This window comes from Artemia franciscana, chromosome 14 (assembly GCF_032884065.1).
Source record: "Artemia franciscana chromosome 14, ASM3288406v1, whole genome shotgun sequence".
NCBI lineage: Eukaryota > Metazoa > Arthropoda > Branchiopoda > Anostraca > Artemiidae > Artemia > Artemia franciscana.
In genome coordinates, this window is record NC_088876.1 from 39,785,473 (window position 1) to 39,805,881 (window position 20,409).

Genomic DNA, 20,409 nt, shown 5'->3' on the forward strand with positions numbered 1-20,409 from the left:
TCTGAGCACATAAAAGAAGTGGCGGATATTTGCAGAAGCGACAAATAAGAAAAAAAGATAATCAAAGAAGCCGGTTTAGTTACATAAACACAAACACGTGAAAATCTGATTGAAAGAAGTGTAAAATATTTATTGAAATTGATGATTTAAATCCAAATTTTAATAGCGGGACTTAGGAAATTTAACTATAGACATATTAATGTGAAAACTTCACTTTACATTCATATAGTGTAGTCTCTTGCTAACAAATTAATTCTAGGCACATTGGATACAGGGGTGCAGCTAGGGTTTTAAGTTTGGATGAGGGATTTACAGAATGTGGTGATAAAATCGTCCAGTATGCCGACAAATGCGGACACATAAGCTAATAAACACATAATTTCCAAGGTATATAGGAGAATTTCCTAGGCGTTGGCACGCAGCGGTGACACATCGGACCCCCCACCTTAAAACATTCTTTTTAGTTATTTTGGTAGAAGATGTGTGTTCTTCAAGTCATCATAGAACATTACTGCACCAGGTGCGTATTGACAACAAGTATACTTTGACTCATCTCTGCTGCTCTCTCCACCATGGTCAGACTTAGTAGGTGACCCCACCCCTACTGACTGAACAAGCAGAATTACCTGTGGAAATCTGGTTCCATCTTCTGAACAAGTTGCGCATAAACAAAATATAGCGGCTGAAAACCCATATTTCTTTCCCGATACCCGATAATGACACTGATCCTCATATCGGCACCGATAATATCGGTCGGGCCCTACTTAGAACTAATTCTATATTTATCTGAAGGTTCAATGAGATTTGGGATGTTTGGTATTGCAATGCACCCTTTGAAACATCTCACTCTCTCCCAAGCTAAGTAGTATTCGTGCAAGGTATGACTAGACCCTCAAGGTCCAAACCGACGGTGCTGATCTCTGTTTCGTGGCCCTTCAGACAAGAGGTGCAATAGAGGGTTGGGGGCCAGCCATCTTATGCTTTCACTCACCCTTCATCTACTCACATTCCTCAGATTTATTCAGGTACCCATTTAGAGCTGGGCTGACTCTGGCTGACCTTACATAGTTACGCCACTGACCTCCGTCCCAAACCAAAAAACCGGCCACGCCAAGGATCGAACCCGTGCCCCTCGGACAAAGAATTCCCAACCCAGTGCGCAAACCACTTAGCCGAGACGGCTGGCTAAATGTTTCGGCTAGTCTCCAGAAATGGCCGAAATATTTTTATGATCTAAACAAATTTCACTGTCTTAGGTAAATTCCCTGTAGTTTTTTTTTTTCAATTTCAAACGTTTGCATATAAGGGCTTTAAACCTCTACAATAGGTTTCTCTGATTGTTTTGTAGTTATGGAGGGATGGAGATACCTCAAAGGGAGCATTTTAATGCCAAAAATTACCAACTCTCATCCAGCATTCAGATAAATAAAGAACTAGTTCTAAGGGAGAGACGAGTGGAGGGTGGAGGTAGAAATAGATATGTAATCCCCAGGGCAGTATCCATGACTTTTTTGGGCCTTTTTTGGGAGGGAGGGGGATAAAAAAACTTCAAAACAAATAAAAATGTAAAAACGACATTCAATCCCGCTTGATTTCTGGGAATATTTTGGCCTGCGAAGTTATTATGAAAGTAAACAGTAGCATTAAACCCCACGATTAGCAGAAGCTATTCTTTATAGGAGTAGGACAGCTCCTTTCTCATTCCAAAATCCACCTCAAGGTCACAGAAACTTTAGAGGATGCAGATTGCGTTAAAAATTGAGTTAGTCCTTTTTTATGAGTCGAAAGTGATTGGAGACCAACCAGACACGAAAGGGGAGGGGTGGAAGCCGGCTCCCATGAAGGTAAAATAGAGCAAGTATTTATTTCATAAAACATACTAATTTGGTAATAAAGTATAGAGTGCTTTAAAGCGAGGGGTGCCAGCTCTCAGAGATCTCATATAACAGATGGCGCATACCAAGCATAAAAGCCATATCGAGTGTTGCAGGAACTGTGCCTTGCGTGAAAGAGTCTCTGTAGTACAGGTGGCGTTCCAACATGTAAACTAGGTGTTGGAGATTAGGGAACCTTCCATTTGAAAGATATAAAGGATATGTGAAAAACAAACAAAGATTGCCTACATTTAACAGGCAATAGAGAAAATGACATCATTTTTATACAATCCTGAAAAAGGATTATGCCAGATTTGCCTCTCACTCAGACTATCTATCTTGGCTCTTTCTCCAATTAGCCATAGCTTAATGGCAACTTGATTGAGTCGGGTTGACTCATGGCGAACAGTGTCCATTGGACTTGTATGCAAAACAAGGGACAGAGTTTGCTTGGACTTATAGGCGAACAAATAACCTAAGTCTAACTAATAGGCTTGGCCGCTTAAAGTCCCAGGTGGACAACCGTGTTTTAGGATTGACAAATGACCGAACAGCCCCCTGGACTCGCAGGCGAACGGGAGACCTATAATTCAAGTATTTGAGTTATAGGTACGGGTAAACAGCGGGAGTAAGTATGACTTTCTTGTTGGACAAATACTTGTGTGTTAGCTTTTGAAGAGGCACGTCCGCCCATTGTGTCAGGCAGGTTGACCAAGTCTTAGAATTGACACAAGACCGTTAAGTCACCTGGGATCGCAGGAAAACAAGCGTCCAAGGCCTAATCAGAGGGCCCACCTGCCAGGAGCGTCAGGCGAGTGACTCAATTCACAAGCTCAGAGTTGCGTTAAAAAAAATTAATTAAATATTGGTTGACCAGCCAGTTAATAATTAAACGTAAAAACAAATATTTTGAAAACACCTCTTCTAAGCAGTCTTTACTGCTCAAAGAACATCCTCAATAATTCACTCTGGATAAAAAAAAATTCGCCATTTACAAGAATTGTTTGATTTTTTTTTTTTTTTGCCCTTTCTCATCAGCAGCTTCTGAGCACATAAAAGAAGTGGCGGGTATTTGCAGAAGCGACAAATAAGAAAAAAAGATAATCAAAGAAGCCGGTTTAGTTACATAAACTAAACCTTTATTAATCATTATTTAATTATATAATCCCCTCCTTTCCATATTATTTACAATTAAAATGATTTTTATCTCTTCAATCTAAGATATGTCATTTCTAAGAGTTGGTTCTCCCTTTGTAAACATTTTCTTTCTTTCTTTCTCTTTCTCTACCCTGTCTCGCTGTCTCTCTCTCTCAGCTTTCAACAGAGTATTCTTCATTTTTTTTTCTATCGTTCACTATCAAGTTACAGGATCTCTTTTTTTATTTCTTAATACATCCTAGGCATGTTTAATGCTACATATTTTGATTATAATGTAATCAAATTATATGGAAATATTTCCATCTGGCGATATTCTGTCTGATGAAAATATAGTATTGTGACAGTTTCTTATGTTAGAAAGTCTATTTCTGGGATTGAGACCAATGAATGCATCAGTCCCAGGTCATAGCATTGGCGCTGCTTTAAAAAAAAGGGTAAGGGTTTTTTACGAAGATACAATAGTAGGTATTCTTACAATCCCTAATTCGTAACCCCCGTGGCTCAGTGTCCTTGAATTGGAACAAGTTTTAGAATCTGAAGAATAAAATGAATAATTTTTTCATAAGCTTTATAAGAAACAGATTGTAACTTTTTAAAGATCATCACTTCCTTAAGTTTTAAAAACATATTGCCCAAAAAATATTTTGAATAATAAGTTTTTAAATATTTTTCATTTGCAGGTGTGAGGATATCAACTTTATATCGAGCATTATGTTCTTCAAAGAATACAGAACACGATTACGCTCACAGCTTACATTCAAATGTGAGTCATATCATTTACAAGAAACCATCTACACTGAAAAGCCAACTGCACCTCAAAGAATAAGTAAAAATAAAAAAAGAGAACCAGAAAACTACTGATAAAATCGCAAAAGAGCCAAATTGCTTTGTGTAATTCCAAGGAAGAAAAAGCAAAAAATGGAAACAGGGATAGCAAATTTAAATAGGCAGTATATAAATTTAATATAGGTATATAATATTTAATATAGGCAGTATATAGTATATTACATAAATTTAAATAGGCAGTTTTTTTTTTATTCCAATTCTGTGACCTCTCAAGGAGATTAGCAGAAGAGTTTTAAATCTAGAAGAAAAGAAATGGGTTCTGCATTAAACATGGTTGATTAGAGCATTCATTTTCAAATATATGCTCCGAATCAACTTTGGTTGAGATCCAATACCCCTTCTGGTAGATATTGGAATCAAAGGCTTCTAAAAACGGCTCTTTTAACGATGTGATTAAAGTTCATATGTAACAAAGTTCATATGTCACATGTAACAAAGTTCATAGATAGGCTTAAATCTGCTTCTGGACATGAGTATAATATTATTTGGTAATTTCATAGTTTGTTCAAGGTCGAAAATGCCAGAAGAAAGAAAAAAGTTCGGTTTGCTAGATTGAATTTCCTACTTCCTGGAAGTCTAGAAGAGATACAGACTTTCTGATCTTAGACTTCAAAGAGATAATTTTATGCTTTAAATATACTGAAATATATAAAGTATATTTCAGTATATTAAATATAGACGAGTAAACTTACATTTTCACAACCAGGATTCGCCTGATTTCCAGCCTGTGCCATAAATTCTACAATTTCTGGTTGAGAGAGTAAATTCCTGGCCTTATCTTGCCATTCCATAGCCCTTTCAGCTAACATCTGAAGGGCTTCTCCATCGGGCAACCGAACAGGCAGCTTCTGAAGGGCAATTAAGAGGAACAGAACACTCTCTAGCCGAGGTCGTTTGGAACGCTCACAACAAGGACAAAGAAAACGAATTCTTTCAATCATCTGTCCGTTAGACTTTTTAGGAGGTAAACAATCGTCTGAAAGGCAAGCACAAAATTCAAATAAATATCAAGACAAATACACTAAGCATAAGAAACGCATAAACTTACCGTGTTTAAAATACCAATCAGGGAATATGGGAAGCTTTTAAGAATGGAAACTAGAAACAGTGTCTACGAAAAACCGTCAGTACCATCTGGCGTTTGGCAACACTACATTTTTTTCAAACTTTGTACATGTTTTTGTTTGTTTTTTTTTTTTTGTCAGGAATTAATATCAGATACTTACTGCTACCCTAATCAATTAAACTACCAATTAAACTAATCGAACTAAGTATTTTTATTATCACCCCAAAAAGCTACGAAGTGTCGAAAAACGCTAGATGACCTTGGAAGTTTTTTTTATCAACCCTAGCGCCAGTTACCCTCTTACAAATTACCCCTACTCTGTAGTAACAAAGATAGTCAAAATAAATCTTATTGCTTAAATAGGATATGTAGGAACTTGCAAACCATTTAAATTTTTAATTATTAAAAAAAAAACTGAGAACTCGATTTTTAATGAAAAACACATTCAATATGCAATAACAGCGTTGTTTCTGGTGGCGATTGCCAAATTAAAAAGACTAAGAAACAAGGATTAAAAAAAAACAAGCAGCATCAAACAGCTTAAGGTGTAATTTTCCGTTGAAAGTGTAGGTGTCGTTGGGAATCAAATGATAGCTAATGTTTGAACTTCTAATAAAAAGCGACACCGAACGAAACTAATTCATTGTGTTTATTTGTTTTCGTAGTTCAACAAGGCAACAATGACAAAAGTGAGATGGTGCCACTGACAAAAGTGAGATGGTGCCCAAAAAACTTCATAATTTTGAAACAACCAAAAGAAAAATCTTAGAAAAAGAAAATAGGCCAAGGGTGTGTTTTCACAATAAGATCTTTTTTGGAAAAATAAGAAAATAGGTCTGAAAACCAAGAGTAGAACATCTGGAGCAACATTGATTACAATGGTCAAGTACGGTTCTGGAACATGGGCGCTCCAAAAAGCGGATGAAGATTTGCTAGACTAGAGTAATTCCCTACGGATTGTACTGGGTACCCGACTGACTGACCGTAAATCAAACAGTATGCTCTACGAAAAATGCTTCCTAGGGCTATAATGAAAGGTTGAAATCGATAGGACACCTTCTGCAGATGATAGATTGCCAAAGATTGCCCTTTTCGACCAACCGCCTAGAGCTAAACGGAAAGCAAGTGGTTGCTCCGAAAAACGGAGGAAGATTTGCTAGATGTTTTTCAGAGAAAATGCCAAAAGATTATTTTGATTACACTACGGTCTGACTGACAGCATTTCAAACAGCAAGCTGTAGAAAAATGTGGTTCTATCCCGTTTTCAAGGACTTTAATGAGCGAAGGGTTCACATGGCTAGGACATGTTATGGGAATGAAAGATGACAGACCGCCGTATATCGTCCTTATTGGCAGGCCATCAAGGGCCAAACGAAAAGCAGGTCGTCACCAAATGGGGTAAGAGGAGGCCATAAGGATTTAAAGGAAACTGGAGCTTCTTGAGAGGGTGTAAAGGAGGCTCCCAATAGGCTGGGATAGAGGAGAGGCGAGCGCAGATGACTGTAATAATAAAAGTTGGATCTGAGATAACACAATTGAAAAGCTTAAAAAATATCAATAAACACAAAACGCTAGATGGCGATGGTTTCTTTTCTTTCTTTCTTTTTTTAGCTAGTTCTCTTTGTCTAGACCTGTGATTCCCAACGAGGGGCAAAGGCCCCACCAGTGTGAAATGGCAATATATTGGTGGGTCATGCGCAGGACGTGCACCCTTAGGCTGACCATACACTAGAGCTTTAATTTTGAAAAAAATTTCATGTGAATGACGTTACCTTTGTATACTTTTAAAGAGCAAAAAAGATACAAGATAGCATCGCAATAACATCGTGCATTGTGCAAAAAGTGTTGTACACAGACACAAATTTATCATAATTAGTAAAAAAAAAAGTAATTATACTAAATTAAAATAAATTAAAATAAATTAAAGTAAAATTAGTAATTATACTTGAAAAAGGTAAAATATGCCTAGAAGACTACTCGAAAAAAAATACCTAGTCCACGGCGATTTAGGCTTCCTTCAGGTAAATACGAGTAAAATTATGAGTGGCAAAATCTATATATAACGAGGGGGACATTAGGAGTTTAGAAATGCCTAGGTGGACATAGCCCAAAATCGGCTGGAAACCACTGGTCTAGATATTAGGATATTGCTGGAAATGCATTGGAACACTGTTTTAGTGAAAACAAAATGAAAACTTACAATGAAACCAATCTTTACACAAGTCGCATTGCATCACCATTCCACAAGGGGCTTTTCGGCAAACACAAATCTTTAAATCTGATTTCTTATGACGGACGTCTTCAATTCTTCGTTTATTATTTTCAGCTCTCAGAACTCTGATCATTGAAACCTCTTTATCTTGAAGATTTTTGAAAGCAATTGCCAATGAAAGTGGGTTTGATGCTACTTCTTCTGTCAAAGGGAATATATGACCACCAGCGCCGTAATCAGAGTCACGAAGCTTTCGTTTCTTGTAACGAAAAGGTCCAAAAGAATGTTCAGATCGTGGGGTTAAAACCTAATTAAAATATAATTAGAAACATTGGTAGCATATAATATAAAGCGAACAATAAAGAAATAAAATGAATAACAATAAAAAAAAGTTAATAATAAAAATACTACAAGTTTTCTGAAAAGGAATGGTTATACCACTAAGACCTTCCAGTAGATGTTAATTATTTGAGGACGTGTCTATTCTTCACAGGAGGGAGAAGACGTAAGTATATTCGGGACAAAATTCTCGTCCCCGTGAAACGTTAAAATTCTTAACCCCCCTCTTCTAAGTGTTGCGATATTTTTGGTAGACGGGAGGGGGGATCTTGACCAGCTCACCATCATCAAAACAAATGTATATACCCTGCTTGAAATCCCAAGCAAGTTTTTAATCCCAAGAGACTAAAACGCTCGAAATTATCAGAAGTTGAACTTGTGAGTATGTACACAAGATTTTCTACTTTGCATGCAAATAAAAACTTATTTTACATGTAAAAACTTACTTTAAAACCTTAAAAACTTACTTTACATGTAAGTAAAGATTTTTTACTTAAACTTTACAAGATTTTTACTTTGCATGTAAAGCATAAAGGCTATGTTGATGGTACTTTTCTTGAGTTGCATGACCCAGTTTCAGAAGTCACTGAAAAGGGGATCTTAAATATTCCCTAACTCAATTTTTTTTAATTAATTTTGAAGTTTTGGTAAATTGCAGTTATTTTTAAATCAATTAACAGGAAGTGATTATCAAGACCTGGTAAAAAATAGGTAAGAAAATTTTAATATCCTAGAAAAAATTCAGAAGGGTTTGAATGAATGAATGATACTTTATTTACAAATGATAACATTAAATTGTCTTTGATAACATTAAACTGTCGAATTTATCGTTTTAGTCAGGTTAACGATGAGGCTATGTTGAAGATTTTTGAAAGTAATTGCCAAGGAAAGTGGGTTTGATGCTACTTCTTCTGTTATTTAAGAAAATAACAACTACAATGTGCACAAAGAAGAAAAAGAATAAATAGATAAATAGGTAGAAGAAAAATAAATCGATAAATGGGTAGAACAAAAATAATAACGATGGGCTTGACTGTCCTGTCATTTAAAAACACTAACCAAGATACTAACACATTATAGAATAAACAGTCAAATTTTCATTTATTTAGGATCTGGCAAAAAGCTCATTCTGTAACGTTAAATGAAATCCTAAATAAATAAAAATTGTCCTCTTATATTATAATGTGTCCGTTCGTTTGTTACCGAGCACCGAAGATATAGCCAAAAAACCGATACACGTTAGCCATGTATCGTCGCTGTTACACATAATGGTCATAACTGACATTTTCACGCGTTTCAGGTATTGACTAAAATCATTCGCCAAGTTGGTTCTTAAAGGGAGAATCCATTGAACATACATTAAATAAACTGTTGTAAGGTAATTACCTTGCAAATGGCAGACAGGACCTTTCGGTGTAATAGCAAACGATATGTGGGAAATGTATTAGTTTACGTTGGTTCCAAAGATGGGAACCAGGGGGATTGGGGTTCGATTGAACATACATTGCCCATTGAACATACATTAAATAAACTATTGTAGGTAATTACATTGAAAATGGCAGATAGGACCTTTCGGTGTAATAGCAGATGATATGCGGGAAATGTGTTAGTTTATGTTGGCTCCAAAGAAATATAGCCAAAAGCCAATACATATTAGCTAAAAAAATATATTCAACGTAGACTAACACAGAAGCCACATATCGTTGATGCTACACTTAAAGCTTGTTACTGACATGCTGACATTTCTCAGGTAACGGCCAAAACCCTTTGCTAAGCTTTTCTCTAAGGGGGAACCAAGGGGATTGGGGTTCGATTGAACATACATTGACCATTGAACACACATTTAGTAAATTGTTATAGTCAATTACTTAGAAATACCAGATACGGCCTGTAGGCGTAACAACTAAGTTGTGCACAAGGAAGAAAAAGAATAAATAGATAAACAGGTAGAAGAAAAATAAATCGATAAATAGGTAGAACAAAAATAAATAGGTAAAACTAGAATAAATAGATAAAGCGAGAATAAGTAGATAAATAGTTATAACAAGAATAAATAGGTAAAACGGACTTCAAGATTGGTAACTATAGGAAACTCTGTATGAAACGATATTGACACTTTCAAACATTTTATAATTAATTCAAATAAACTAAGTAGATTGCAAACAATAAACTAAGTCAATAATAAACGAAAATCAATCAATAGCTTAATCTCAATAAGAGAGTAAACAGCATTTATCCCTACCTATTAGATAAATTGGTAGAGCAAAAATAAATAGGTAAAACTAGAATAAATAGATAAATAGACAAAGCAAGAATAGGTAGATAAATAGTTATAACAAGAATAAATAGGTAAAACGGACTTCAAGACTGGTAACTGTAGGAAATTCTGTATGAAAGGGCATTTACACCTTCAGACATTTTACGATTAACTCAAATAAACTAAGTAGATTGTAAACATTGAACTAAGTCAATAATAAACGAAAATCAATAAATAGCTTAATCTGATTAAAACCCATACCTCAATAAGAGAGTAAACAGCATTTTTTCTTCGGAATATTTTGGACGCCTTATCCCTCCATCCCTGTGCTGCTGCAACTTGCGCCTCCAATCCTACCAAAGGTTCGAGAACAAATGGGATAGATCCCGCTTCTCCAATTAGCCTAAATAAATAAAATGAGAGATTTTGTACAGAGGGGGGAAGCTATCATAAATAGTAAAATTGATAGAAAATGCCTTAGAAAACACATAACCAATTGATACTAACATGTCAAGTCATACCTTGAGACAAATGGGATAGATCCCGCTTCTCCGATTAGCCTAAATAAAAAAATTGAGACATTTTGTACAGAGGGGGAAAGCTATTATAAATAGTAAAACTGATAGAAATGTCTTAGAAAACACATATCCAATTGATACTAACATGTCAAGTCATACCTTGAGACAAATGGGATAGATCCCGCTTCTCCGATTAGCCTAAATAAAAAAATGAGACATTTTGTACAGAGAGGGAAAGCTATTATAAATAGTAAAACTAATAGAAATGTCTTAGAAAACACATATCCAATTGATACTAACAGGTCGAAGTCATACCTAAGCCTGATTCATGTTTGAAGTCAACCCAAGGCGGTAGTTTTTGCGCAATGTGGCAAAATTAATCCAACAATTGTACATTTTTGAATCATAATGGGTTTCAACATTCAACCAGGAATAATTAAATAAACTTAAAAATAAATTATTTGGATAAAAAAAAACTACAGAATAAAGGTCTTTAATGACCTTATAATGTATACTTTGTAAATAGTGACGAAGACCACACTGCCTTTCCATCATAAACATCAACAACAAGACAGTGGAATTCAATATTTGAATGATTATCTCAATCCTATGTCCAAGGGCCGTCCTTAGCAAACATAATATATAAAAGGAAAGAGGCGAAAAAATATACATCCATTAAAACTAAAATTAGAATTTTAAAAGTCTCAGCATTCCTACTTCGGCGAAGTTCAACCAGAACTGATAAATAGAGCGAGGTGAAATAAGGCGATTCATTGAAGAGAAAGAAAAATAGTTGAAAACACACTTTCAATGCTAATCTTGCCTTTTTGGCAGCTAGCCTATGGAACTGGTTCTGTGTTAGTGTCTACTGGTTCTTTAATATATTTTGTAAAATCGTTTTGAATTAAATTTGTGTATAAAGTATTTAATGAGTATTCCCCCAAATCCTTATTTAAGAAATATTATTCTTTAAATTGAGTCTGATTTCAAATGCTTCTTGAACAACCTGTTTTATGCCTAGGTCATCAAATAGCTCGTGGTAACGAACTGTAAGTAAGGAGCGACCCGACTCAATAGTAACCGAAACTCTAAAAAAAAAAATTACCCATTGATACATCAAAAGCATCGGATTCTTATGCTGATTTCAGAGATCTAAGTTTCATCAAGTTTAGACTTACCTATCTGAAGTTACGAGCCTGAGAAAATTTGCCTTATTTTCGAAAAAAGGAGGAAACATCCCCTACAAAGTCCCTTACAAAGTCATATAATCTTAATGAAAAGCACACCATCAGATTCAACATATCATAAAACCCTACTTTAGAGGTTTCAAGCGCCTATATGCAAAAATGTAGAATTATGTATTTTTTGCCAGAAGAAAGATCACGGATGCGTTTTTATTTTTTTATTTTTTAAAGAAGCACCTTACTCTTTACGCTAGTGTTTTTTTTTTGTACTTTCAAAAGAGATATTCTTTCCAATTAAACGGCCTTTATGATTCAGGAGTGATTTTAAAAAATTGGAACAAAATTCGAACTTTAGCATAAAGAGCAAAGTATTGACTAGATGGCGAACCGCCCCAAATACGTAATAACTTCTGTTCATTTTAAGTTTTAATGTTACTCCTTACTTTCAGTCGAAAAAAATAGTTTTTTATTTAATTGCTAATAAGAGCAGATTCTTCAAAAAGTATTTTGTGGCTGGGGTTATCAAAAGCATATCAGCCTAAAAATTAATATAAAAAATATTAAAAGAAATGTTTAATATTAAAAAATTAATATTTTGGTAAAAATTTGGTAATAAGCTCTTTGGCGATAACTGTGGTTTTATTTTTACCAGAGTTTAGGAAATTCATTATTTTGAAGTTGTCATTAAATACTACATACATTTTATTTTGTGTGCAAAATTTTTTTAAATTCGTAGTGATTCTTGGAATGTTTGGAAAATAGATTATATTTGAGGGCCTATCGATTCTCAAATGGAAAAATATCACTGATTTTACGGGAGTGTCTTTTAAAGATACTTTTTAGGACACATCTTTTAAAGTTTAATAAAGAAAATTAAAAAAAGGATACATAAAAAGGGATATAAACGACATATTTTAAATAATGCAGGAAAAAACATTTATATCTTTAATTCAAATTTCCAACAGTCGAAAAGCTGGGTAATGGAAAGAGTAAGACTATCCTGGGTAATTGAATGCTAATGTTTAATAATTATAATAATGTCTTATGAAATATTAAAAAAATATCATGTTTAATAAAATAAAATTTAATGTTTAAAGATTTATTACAATTCACTGGTAGTCATGGTCATAAATATTTTCGTAAGGATTTAGCCTCTACTAGAGCCATATAAAAGGCTCAAACAGAGGATGGCTAAATCGCAACGAACTATCGAAGTCTGATTGAGAGTAAAATTTACTTGCCTCCCCCAGTGGCAGCAATTTACAGTTCTCTGAGGGGAGTAGAATAGATCATTCAAAATCTTAGGGACAGTTTCGTTATTTCCCCTCCCCCTCAGCATTGTCAATGAAACACCGAAATAACGATTTCAAACAAAAATGCCCCCCTCCCCCCAGAAAAAAAGGAAATTTTTTAAAAATACAGGGTTGGGGAAAAAAGTCCGGAGAGAGAAGCAAATGTTTCTGAAGCCCCTGTAATAAGTAGCAACAATTAAATCAATAATTAAATACAATTAAAATAATTTAAAAATACAAGTTTTGAAATCTAAACAAACAGAAAAAGAATTGTGGTTAGGGAATATGTTATATAAATATATATATATATATATATATATATATATATATATATATATATATATATATATATATATATATATATATATACTATATAGAAATATAACAAAGGTATGTAAACAACATATTCTAAACAATGCACAAATAGAATATGTCTTTAATTCAAGTTTTCGCTACTCAAAAAGAGAAATTTCTCAATTCTGATCCGAAACAAACCCGAACTGAATATTCCGCCGCATGGACATTTTCCACCGGATGACGTCAAATCTGGCAGCTGAAGCAAGTTCTAAAATAAGGTCCCATCAGAACGTAATTTCGGGATTAGGATCATTCCTATTATTATTTTAATTCTTGTCCTTACCTTTAAAAACATAAACCTATTTGATAATAGTATTACACTTATTTTAAAACTAAAATAAAAAATGAACTAACTTCTCGACATCTGAGGCGTAAGGTGGCATTTCTTGTGACTGCATCTTCCCCAGCGTTTTAAACCAATTGCTGGTTTCGTCGCCATATTCACAAAGGTTTTTCATGGCAGGTAAACGTACAGGAAACTTCTTGATTATTCTTATAAATGGTGCCACTGCGTAGTAGCCTAAGTCCCTGCGAAAAATTAAATAGTGTCAAAACATTGAAATAGAAAAGAAAAGAGGCCTACGAAGATTGAAACGACTACACGACAAAGCAATGTCAAAACATTGAAATAGAAAAGAAAAGAGACCCACGAAGAATTTAAACGACTACACGAAAAAGTAAGACAAAGCAATGTCAAAATATTGAAATAGAAAAGAAAAGAGACCCACGAAGAATTGAAACGACTACACAACGCAAGACCTCTACTACCCTTTTTTTGTCAAACCTCCACTACTTTGCACATTACACTGGACTCACTCATTAACAATGTTAAGAATGATCTTGACAATGTTAGAAACAAATTAGGCACATCCAAAAGCAGTTTGATGCTATTCTCCTTTTAAAAAAATATACCCTCTATCAATAATCATCTTTACATACCAAATTTAAATACAGTTAAACTGCTTGGTATGCAGTTGGACAATAACCTTAAAAGGAAATCCCACACTTCCACTTTCAAATAATTTTGCATATAAATCCAGAACCTTAAAATGATGTTTTGTTCTTATATAAGGCCCTGCCTTGATGTTTGCCTCTCACCACCCTGGTTTGACAGCAGACCAATGTACGAAAATTGAAAGTATTCAAAAAAGAGCAATAAAAATTATACTGAGGATGATGTCCAATACAACATATCATGAAGGTTTGGCTAGACTTGAACTTACTAAATTGAAATCATGACGTCAAATCCTTATCATAAACTTTGTTCACAAGTGCCTTAGTTCTGACTATCATCAGCGTTTTCTACCCCCCTTCAACGAAAATCTCCAAATCCTTTCAAATACAAGACTAAATATTCGTAGAGCTTCAAATACCCAAGTTGACTTGTGTTCCCAAATGTTAACCATGAGGTACGAAAACTCTTTTGTCCCCTATTTTGTTTCCCATTTTAATACTTGATTGAAGTTTTTTATGTAATTTTATGTCACTTAATTTTTTGACGTACTTTTGCTAGCTTTTGTACCATTTTAGCCAATAAACCTTACTCTATTGTATAAGACTACAAAGTCGAAAAAAAGAGAAAAGAACAAGAAAAAAAAACAAGGAGACTCCCATAAAATTCGAACAATCACAAGACACAAAACTACACAGTAGAAAATATAGAAAGAAAGAAAAAAAAATTGGGAGGCCCACATAAAATTCGAAAAACCAAAAGACAAAGGACTAAAAAGTTACAAAAAAGTAGGGAAAAAGAAAAAATGAAGAGGCCTACTTAAAATTGGAACAAATACAAGAAACAAGATAACAAAAAATAGAGAAAAGGGAAAACAAGAAATGAAGAAGGCCGACGTAAAATTTGAGCAATCACAATATACAAGACTAGAAAGAAAAAAAGAAAAAAGGAAAGAAAAGAGCACTACATAAAATTGGAACAACTACAGGACACGAGATTACAAAATAATAATAATAATAAAAATAGAGAAAAAAAAGAAAAGAGGGAAGCCAACGTAAAATTGAAACAATTACAACACAAAAGGCTGAAAAGCCATAAAAATAGAAATAGAAAGCAACAGGAGGTCCTGGACATAATTCAAATCACGTGAAATTGAAATGACTACAAGCGATAGGCCAATAAGAAAAGAAGTAATACAACATTAGACAGTAGCTGAAATCTTGTGAAATATCCCAAATGAGTTGAATATAAACTGGGGAGACTCCAGTATTTTTATAGAGGGGGGGGGGGGCAAGAGTGGTCCAAATCTTGATAGTCAAGGGACATGGTATATATAATAATTTTTCTCCACGTTATTGGGGGACAATTGTCCTCCCCCCAAACGATGTCCCCGAATATATATGAACAAGATACAAGAAGCTGCGGAGGGGGGGGGGACCACCAAAAAAACAATCCCCCAAAATCCAACAGGTTACCTATGAAATAAAATTAAATAAATACTCTAAAAAAGAATACCTTTCATTTTTAATGGAGCAATCAAAACAGTTAAACAAATGTTTAGGTTGACCGAAGACAAAATATATTTAGATCGTATACAGGCAGAGATCGTCGCAGAATTAAGAAAACAATTCTTAAAATACTGTTTTTGATGCAATTGTTGACCAGCCAACTATCAATAAGTTATTAACTTACCAGCTTTTTTTCATAAAAGTTTTTACTTATTGAAAGTTATTACCTATGGTCTTATTTGAAGAACTTCAGAAGAAGGGGAAAGCATGAGAAGAAGAAAGCAAAAAGGCGAGAGAGCAAGAAAGAGAGAAGGAAGCAATAGTTTTAATGTCAGATAACAAAAGTAAGTGTCCTAAATACTGCAAGAAGAAATTTTTATTAAATTTCGTCTTTAATTAAAAGACCCAATTTTTATGATCAACGCAAAGCGCATCTACGAGACCACGCTGGTAGGTTTTCCCTTCCGGAAATAAGGAGGAAGCACATATTTATGGCGCATAACATAACCTTCTTACAAAACTAGAATAGCTCCAGCTTAAAAATAAATAATAATAAGCTAAAAAGGGAAACAAATTAAAAAGTAGAACTTCATCTGGCAAAAAGCGAAAAATTCCTGCACTTTCAGGGGGGAAAATCCTCCCTCCAAGCCGATTCTGCTCACGCTATTTACAATAAATCTTTAAGGTACATACCGCGTTTTCATCACTTCTCTGGCCCTTGTTTCGTATTCTTCAGCGTCTAATACTAATTTTTGCAATTCATCGATGGCTTTTTCTATAGCTGGATGGCCAGGTAGGTCAGTGCTCTTATCTAAGAGATTAGAAAGGTCCTCAAGGGTGACTAGAGGCGCCGACGCTTCGTCGTCTTTGTCCATATTCAAATGAAGAATATCAGCCCGATATTCCAACCAAGCAGCCTGTTTTCCAAGCTATTGGAAAACATTTTATTTTATATTAATCAAAATATAATTAGAGAAATGAGAGAAAAACAAAAGTAATTTGGGTAATTGTTAATTAAACGAAACACACAAGAATTACGCCTAGGTTATAGTTGAGAAAACCGGTTTCTTAACGACACTGACAAGCGGCGGGTGAAAGAATGCATTGGACTTGCATAACTTGGGCTATATATTTGCAGATTAGAGAGGAAGGGGGTTAGTTAGGTTGAGATTGTGGTGCTGCCCAAATACTTTACCTCAGCCCCCCCCCCCTAATGTGCAAATATAAAACCCAAATTATTTCGTCATTATATAAACTGAAGTTGATATGAAGGTTATATTTCATTAGGATTAACAGGTGATATGAAAGTTATGTTTCATTAGGATTAACATAACTTTACTTCTTGGGTGTTTCATTTCGTTAAAAAGTACCGTAATTTGCACTGGAGTGTTGAAACAGAAACACAATAGCTTATTTTTGAAGGCAAATGCGGCATCTAACAGGACTAAATTCAATTTTAAGTCAAATTCTAAAATGAGCTGAATCCATCATGTGTATACGCAGAAGGAGGAATCTTCATACATTTACTGCCCCTCTCCAACGAAATATAAAGGTTTTTATCATCTTCCACACAGTTATGTGGAATAGATTTGCCATGCCGTTCTCTTGTCTCTCAAGTTTCATCAATTTTTTTAGTTTCCAAATATCAAGTTTTTACCAATTACAGTTCTTACTGGGCATATTTTGAAAGATAAATTCCTTTTAACGCGCTTTGCCTATTCTAATTTGATTGAATTCAAAAAAGACAAGATAAGGATTATTTAAACTAGTGTTATTTGGTGGAAATATAAACAAATTTCCTTCTTTGACCTACAGTTTTTTTTATTTTTAGTTTAAAGAATCTCTTTCAAACGTCCTTCTTTTCAAACATTTTTCTTTAAAATCAAGATTTTTTAAATGTTTCCTATTGTTTCCAACATCCAGTAACAACAACTTATTTATATGCAAGACAATTGCAAAAGGACTTTACAAATTCCTTTTACGGTAATTTTTCCCATTGCCTTCATTTCACGCCCCGTTACTATAAACTATGTTACTACCCTTTTTCGTATTATTCTCATACTATGTATCATTCGACAGCTTCTTGTACAAAACCCTCCTTTTTTCAACCAACTACGCTACTAACTTTCTTCCCAAAAGATAAAAAAAAACATTCTTCACAAAAAAAAAATTAAATTAAAAAGTGCTTTTCTAGAATAATTTTTTCTCTTCTTGATTGGAGGGGGGGCTTCATGTCGATAACAAGGAGCAAGACTTCCTAAAGGTCTATGAGATTCGATACAGCCGTCTAGATATAAAACAACGCAAGGGTGATGCTTCTGGACTGACTGATAAAATTTGAAAAAATTAGCTGAATCAAACGTCATATATAAAATGTCATAGCAAAATCAAACGTCATATCTAAATTAAAAGTCATAAGTAAAACGCAAAAGCTAAATCATAAGTCATACGTAAAACTAAAAAGCTAAATCCAACATGATATTTAAAACGCCATAACCAAGTCAAACGTCATAGCTAAATCAAATGTCACGTTTACTAAAGTACCTCGAGAAGACACTAGCCCAATTTTCGACATAATCAAATATTACTATATCAAATATTACTATATTTTTGATATAATATTATTATATCAAATATTACTATTAGTGATGACCTCTAAATCTATGGGTTCATCCGAACAAAAAAAAAAAAAAAAAAAAAAAAAAAAAAAAAAAAAAAAAAAAAAAAAACTGGAAAAACAAACTGTATACACTGTAATTCAAATCTGACTTCGAGTCAATATGCATCGAAAAAATATACTATACATTCACTATTTACGCGGAACATTTGTGTAACTACTTGAGAGTGGGTTAAATTAATGTAATTTCCCTTTATCTTTCACTAAAAATAATTTCAAATTCACTCATATTTTTCAGTGAAAAAGGAGGCTTAATCTCATAATTTTCGACAATAATAAAAAAGGCAATTAAAATCGTTTCCAACGAAAAGAAATGTAAAATTAACTAAGGAAACAATATTAAGAATAGAGACACAAGTTTTACCTGTAAAAAAAAAGAAGAAGAAAAAGATTAAGCAATGAAAAGAAATATAATTTAAATAAATCCGAGTTAACTGCTAATAGTAGAACTCAAAGTTACGAAAAGAAAAGAGCCATAAACTTCCTCAACAAAAAATCAAAATAGAAAGAGAATTATCTCAAAATTTTCAGCTATTAATCAAAAAAGAAAATATAAACGAAAAGTAGGAAAATCAGTAGTAAATAGGAAGTTAACTCGTAAGATGTAGAAAAAGAGAAAAAAGGAGTGGAGCAATATCACTTTCGCGCCATAATAAAAAAAATAAACAGATCAAAAAATGTAAAAGAAATATAAACCTCACTAACAGTAAGTGTTAAAATTACAATTAAAATAAAAGAAACTATAAGTTAAGATAGATTAACCAATAAAAACAATCATAAATTTCTCTAGTAAAAGTCAAAGAAAAATACGTGTATTTTATGTGTTATTGCAAGTTTCTTACGTTTTTATGGACAAGTCTTTTGTGCTTTAAGTTTTTCTGGTTTAAGTTTTTTATGGCAACTGCGTGTCGTCAAATGCCATATAACCATCGCAATTTCTGTCCATCGGTCCGTCGGTCCCGGTTTTGCTAGTTCGGGCACTTCCAGATAGGCTAGGCCGATGGAAGTTGGCAGGCGCGTCAGGGACCGAACCAGATTAAATTAGAAACAGTCGCTTCCCCGATTCGACCATCTGGGGAGGGGAGGGGACTGGAAGGACGGTTAATTCAAAAAAATTTGAAAATGTCTCCTTGCAAACCTGTATAGCGCAGTGAATATGTTTCACTAAACTGGTAAGCACTTGGTAGTGCTTACCATGGTGGCCTCAAAAAAAAAAAAAAAAAAAAAAAAAAAAAAAAAAAAAAAAAAAAAAAAAAATCACCGCGTTAACTCACTTACAATGGAACATTTTGCAATATATACATAAGTGCGACACTTCCCCATCATTTTAAATTTTGCTATCAGAATCCCCCATTCCAAAAACAAAAACTTCCATAAATCATTCTTTATTTTAGATTTAACTCTAAGTCTGACATAAGGGGCTTGGGGGAGGGTTAAAAAACGCAAAGGTATGCTCATGTTTTCCCTTATCTTTTTTTTAATCAAGAAGATGATGAACCAAACCAATGATAGATTGGGGTTCTAAAAATTTTAACCCTCTCGTTATCAAAGTATGTGAAAGGCTAGACTCCAAACATAGTAGCTTTGCCAAGAACAAACAGAATTAAAAAGAAGAGCTAGGGTCAATGGTAACTCAAATAGTAAATTCATGGAAAAATAAAGTAAAAAAAGAAAAAAAAGCTATAAAAAATTAAAGAGGGGATCTTTAATACTAACAAGTTACAGCTTCTGATTGACAAAGAAGTCTCATAACCAAAAACACAAACTGGTACGAGATACTCACAGGTTGACAATCTTCGTGATGATTAATAATAATAATAATAATAATAATAATAATAATAAATAATAATAATAATAATAAAAAAAATCATTTTGAAGAAGTACCTCAAAAATCCCCAACAAGTACATATCGACTATCCTCTGCCAAAACTTAATATCTGCATTTTGTTAACCTTTGAAAAAACACAAAATAGTGATTTTTTTTTTCCTTTTAGGAATAGGATTAATAGATGAAGATGCAGAAGCTCCGTTAACATGTTTTCAAAATCTAATTTCTTCTCGTGTTTGCCACTTTGTCTGCTGCTGGCCGCTGGACTGGGTTTTGTAATCCTACTATGTCCGTACTAGGTTCGACAGTCAAAAACCAGTAATATCAATACTTATCCCTAT

General features: G+C 33.9%; 1 protein-coding gene across 2 annotated transcripts in view; it reads right to left on the reverse strand.

Annotated features, from left to right (window-relative positions):
• LOC136035701 (lysine-specific demethylase 5D-like) overlaps positions 1-20,409 on the reverse strand; it is a 122,858-nt gene that overhangs the window by 22,783 nt on the left and 79,666 nt on the right. For both annotated transcript variants that reach the window (XM_065717646.1, XM_065717647.1), the window contains 5 exons: positions 16,257-16,492; positions 13,458-13,631; positions 10,014-10,155; positions 7,145-7,463; positions 4,571-4,854 (listed from right to left, as the gene is read on the reverse strand). In XM_065717646.1, the coding sequence (XP_065573718.1) occupies positions 4,571-4,854; positions 7,145-7,463; positions 10,014-10,155; positions 13,458-13,631; positions 16,257-16,492 (1,155 nt within the window). The remainder of the gene's footprint in view (positions 1-4,570; positions 4,855-7,144; positions 7,464-10,013; positions 10,156-13,457; positions 13,632-16,256; positions 16,493-20,409) is intronic.